General features: G+C 40.6%; 1 protein-coding gene across 2 annotated transcripts in view; it reads left to right on the top strand.

The window, feature by feature from the left end:
* Positions 1–2,175: 2,175 nt before the first annotated feature.
* nhsl3 (NHS like 3) overlaps positions 2,176–5,000 on the top strand; it is a 44,766-nt gene continuing 41,941 nt past the window's right edge. For both annotated transcript variants that reach the window (XM_061982321.2, XM_061982322.2), the window contains exon 1: positions 2,176–2,406. In XM_061982321.2, coding sequence (XP_061838305.2) covers positions 2,178–2,406 — 229 coding nt within the window. In that variant the 5' untranslated portion in view covers positions 2,176–2,177. The remainder of the gene's footprint in view (positions 2,407–5,000) is intronic.

Raw genomic sequence — 5,000 nt, forward strand, 5'->3', positions numbered from 1 at the left:
TCAATAAGTACATGTAGCAGCTTATAACACCGCTTCTTCATATCTACTCAATAAGTACATGTAGCAGCTTATAACACCGCTTCTTCATATCTACTCAATAAGTACATGTAGCAGCTTATAACACCGCTTCTTCATATCTACTCAATAAGTACATGTAGCAGCTTATAACACCGCTTCTTCATATCTACTCAATAAGTACATGTAGCAGCTTATAACACCGCTTCTTCATATCTACTCAATAAGTACATGTAGTAGCTTATAACACCGCCTGTTGATATGTACTCAATAAGTACATGTAGCAGCTTATAACACCGCTTCTTCATATCTACTCAATAAGTACATGTAGCAGCTTATAACACCGCTTCTTCATATCTACTCAATAAGTACATGTAGCAGCTTATAACACCGCTTCTTCATATCTACTCAATAAGTACATGTAGCAGCTTATAACACCGCTTCTTCATATCTACTCAATAAGTACATGTAGCAGCTTATAACACCGCTTCTTCATATCTACTCAATAAGTACATGTAGCAGCTTATAACATCGCTTCTTGATATCTACTCAATAAGTACATGTAGCAGCTTATAACACCGCTTCTTGATATCTACTCAATAAGTACATGTAGCAGCTTATAACACCGCTTCTTGATATGTACTCAATAAGTACAAGTTAGAAGTAGCAGCTTATAACAAGAAGTAGCAGCTTATAACACCGCCTGTTGAAATATACTCAATAAGTACATATTGGAAGTAGTAAAATTGTCTAAAAAAGCTAACATGCTAATATTAGCATGTTAGCATGCTAATATTAGCATGTTAGCACGCTAGTGTCAGCCTGCCAACGGTTAGAATGCGACAAGTACCAAGTTGTATGACTTTGATGAATACACATGTCAAATTAGCTATACAAACAAACTTGCGCGTCAACAATGAACATGTGACACACACCAAGTTACATCAAAAGTAGCATGCTAACAGTTAGCTTGTGTCATATTAGAAGGTATATGCTTGTTAGAATAATTATATATAAGTCATCACACAACTCTTATGCTTAAAGGCACACAACTTGTTATCTTCCACTGCAAGTTAGGAGTGCCTCGCATCAGCGGTTTGTTTCCAGACCCTGCCTGCTGACAGCCAAGGATGGACATCGAGTACCTCAACGCAGACAAAACAGAGACAGGGCGAAATCACGAGTGTCAGCACATACTATAATAATCACGTATTGTGTCTACTGGGGGCTGCTTGCATGACCCCTCCCTTCAGAAGCAGCCTCAGTGATGTTAACTAGGGACCTCCTGAATAAATAGAGGAGCACGTGGGCTGTGCCTTAGAGCGTGGTGGGAGACTGTAACTGAGTGTGCAGCCCCATACATTTCTCCTCATGAGCAAAATTGAACTCTGTCTCTGCTTGCTTCCTTCTTCTTGTCTGTTTAATAGATAGTTTGGTGTTTGAACCTGACAATGCTAACAGTTAGCTGGTGTCATATAAGAAGGTATATGCTAACAGTTAGCTGGTGTCATATAAGAAGGTATATGCTAACAGTTAGCTGGTGTCATATATATATATATGACTCTGTAAGGCTGGTTAATAAAGCTAGCATGATCATGTTAGCATGCTAACAATGATCATGTGTCACAGGTGTAACTATTCATTTCACAAGGTATTTATCTGAGGCTTATAGGAACAATATTAAAAATGGGAGCCATTACCTCCCTGCTTGGCACTCAGCATCAAGGCTTGGAATTGGGGGTTAAATCACCAAAAATGATTCCCGGGCATGGCCACCGCTGCTGCTCACTGCTCCCCTCACCTCCCAGGGGGTGATCAAGGGTGATGGGTCAAATGCAGAGGGTAATTTCACCACACCTAGTGTGTGTGTGACTATCATTGCTACTTTAACTTGAACTTTTTCAAATTCATCTTTGCCTGCAGGACCACGTGCCCCACAGGGGGTCTAGTCCACATGCACAAGACCATGGCACAGTGACTTGACCCAAGTCCAGCACAGATGTAGACAATGGGAGTGCAGAACTGGCCAGGGGGCGGGACTGGAGGCGGTCTCCCCCCAGAGGGAGGGCAGTCTGCTGCTGTTGGGACTACTCCTCTCCACCCACAGGGAGGGAAGTAGAGTCAGAGTGTTGGGACTACTCCTCTCCACCCACAGGGAGGACATGTCCAGGAGGAAGTCCACAGGCCAGCTGGTGCCCAGGGACATGTTGGAGATGATGGGGCGCCAGGTGAGAGTCCAGCGTGCAGAGCAGCACAAGGCAGGAAGTGCTCTGGGTCAGGCCTTCAGCTGGCTGAGGAGCAGCCAGAAGAAGAAGAAGATGAAGAAGAAGATGAAGAAGAAGAAGAAGGAGAGCGACGTGAGGGAGACGGACGATGAGGACGCTGCAAAAGGTGAGAGGCTTCTCTACACCTGCTGAAATGACCATGAAGACCCTCACAGGTCTCACACCACCAGGCTGATGTTGGCTTGCTCAGCAGCTCACACCACTTCCTCTTTTAATTACAGCTCCTTTCTCTTCTTTTTATAACATCATATATATATATATATATATATATATATATATATATATATATATATATATATATATATATATATATATATATATATATATATATATATATATATATGTATATATATATATATATATATATATATATATATGTGTTTGTATATATGTATGTATATATATGTATGTATATACAAACCCTGTTTCCATATGAGTTGGGAAATTGTGTTAGATGTAAATATAAACGGAATACAATGATTTGCAAATCCTTTTCAAGCCATATTCAGTTGAATATGCTACAAAGACAACATATTTGATGTTCAAACTCATAAACTTTATTTTTTTTTGCAAATAATCATTAACTTTAGAATTTCATGGCTGCAACACGTGCCAAAGTAGTTGGGAAAGGGCATGTTCACCACTGTGTTACATGGCCTTTCCTTTTAACAACACTCAGTAAAGGTTTGGGAACTGAGGAGACACATTTTTGAAGCTTCTCAGGTGGAATTCTTTGCCATTCTTGCTTGATGTACAGCTTAAGTTGTTCAACAGTCCGGGGGTCTCCCTTCTGCTATTTTAGGCTTCACATTTTCAATGGGAGACAGGTCTGGACTACAGGCAGGCCAGTCTAGTACCCGCACTCTTTTACTATGAAGCCACGTTGATGTAACACGTGGCTTGGCATTGTCTTGCTGAAATAAGCAGGGGCGTCCATGGTAACGTTGCTTGGATGGCAACATATGTTGTTCCAAAACCTGTATGTACCTTTCAGCATTAATGGTGCCTTCACAGATGTGTAAGTTACCCATGTCTTGGCCACTAATACACCCTCATACCATCACACATGCTGCCTTTTACACTTTGACCCTAGAACAATCCGAATGGTTCTTTTCCTCTTTGGTCCAGAGGACACGACGTCCACAGTTTCCAAAAACAATTTGAAATGTGGACTCGTCAGACCACAGAACACTTTTCCACTTTGTATCAGTCCATCTTAGATGAGCTCAGGCCCAGCGAAGCCGACGGCGTTTCTGGGTGTTGTTGATAAACGGTTTTCACCTTGCATAGGAGAGTTTTAACTTGCACTTACAGATGTAGCGACCAACTGTAGTTACTGACAGTGGGTTTCTGAAGTGTTCCTGAGCCCATGTGGTGATATCCTTCACACACTGATGTGGCTTGTTGATGCAGTACAGCCTGAGGGATGGAAGGTCACGGGCTTAGCTGCTTACGTGCAGTGATTTCTCCACATTCTCTGAACCCTTTGATGATATTACGGAGCGTAGATGGTGAAATCTCTAAATTCCTTGCAATAGCTGCTTGAGAAAGGTTTTTCTTAAACTGTTCAACAATTTGCTCACGCATTTGTTGACAAAGTGGTGACCCTCGCCCCATCCTTGTTTGTGAATGACTGAGCATTTCATGGAATCTACTTTTATAGCCAATCATGGCACCCACCTGTTCCCAATTAGCCTGCACACCTGTGGGATGTTCCAAATAAGTGTTTGATGAGCATTCCTCAACTTTATCAGTATTTATTGCCACCTTTCCCAACTTCTTTGTCACGTGTTGCTGCCATCAAATTCTAAAGTTAATGATTATTTGCAACAACAACAAAAAAGTCAAATATGTTGTCTTTGTAGCATATTCAACTGAATATGGCTTGAAAAGGATTTGCAAATCATTGTATTCCGTTTATATTTACATCTAACACAATTTCCCAACTCATATGGAAACGGGGTTTGTAAAAAGACTTATTCCTCTAAAGTGAACATTTGAATCAATACATCATCTTTTTAAAGCAGTTTTGGGCAAGCAGACATTTTTTGTCACTAGGAACTTTAGTGTGATTTTTTTAAATAAAGCGTGAAAATCAATGTTGCTGCCAATTATTGATTAATATCAGCGTCAAATAAAAAACATTTAAAAGTATTTGATAGAAGTTATTGTAGTTTTGTGTTGAGGTCAATAAATATTAAATACACATCTATGTATTTTGTATTTGGATTGAAGGTTTAGTCGTATAAAAAAGTCACTTATCAATTAGAATTTCACTCAGTACATATTTTTGTCAAGCTTTGAAAAAGTGTTTTAATAATGTGAGATAATGTTTTAATATTAATATTATAAACATAGGAGATTTAAAACATTATTCTCATGTCATTGTGTAGCTCAGGTCAAAGGTCACATGTCTTCTCTGGCTGCACTGGACTCACATTCCTCACACGTCAACAACCACCGTGTGTGTGTGTGTGTGTGTGTGTGTGTGTGTGTGTGTGTGTGTGTGTGTGTGTGTGTGTGTGTGTGTGCAGTAGGAGTTGTGCTTCAGCACTGCAGAAGGTCTGTGTGTGTGTCCAACACACACTTTGACTGGTGAGGTCATTTTGCACCACAGCGCGACCATTGAGTGTGTGTGTGTGTGTGTGTGTGTGTGTGCGTGTGTGTGTGTGTGTGTGTGTGTGTGGCCATTGTTGTGTT

Source organism: Nerophis lumbriciformis, linkage group LG21, assembly GCF_033978685.3.
Source record: "Nerophis lumbriciformis linkage group LG21, RoL_Nlum_v2.1, whole genome shotgun sequence".
In the NCBI taxonomy this organism is placed as follows: domain Eukaryota; kingdom Metazoa; phylum Chordata; class Actinopteri; order Syngnathiformes; family Syngnathidae; genus Nerophis; species Nerophis lumbriciformis.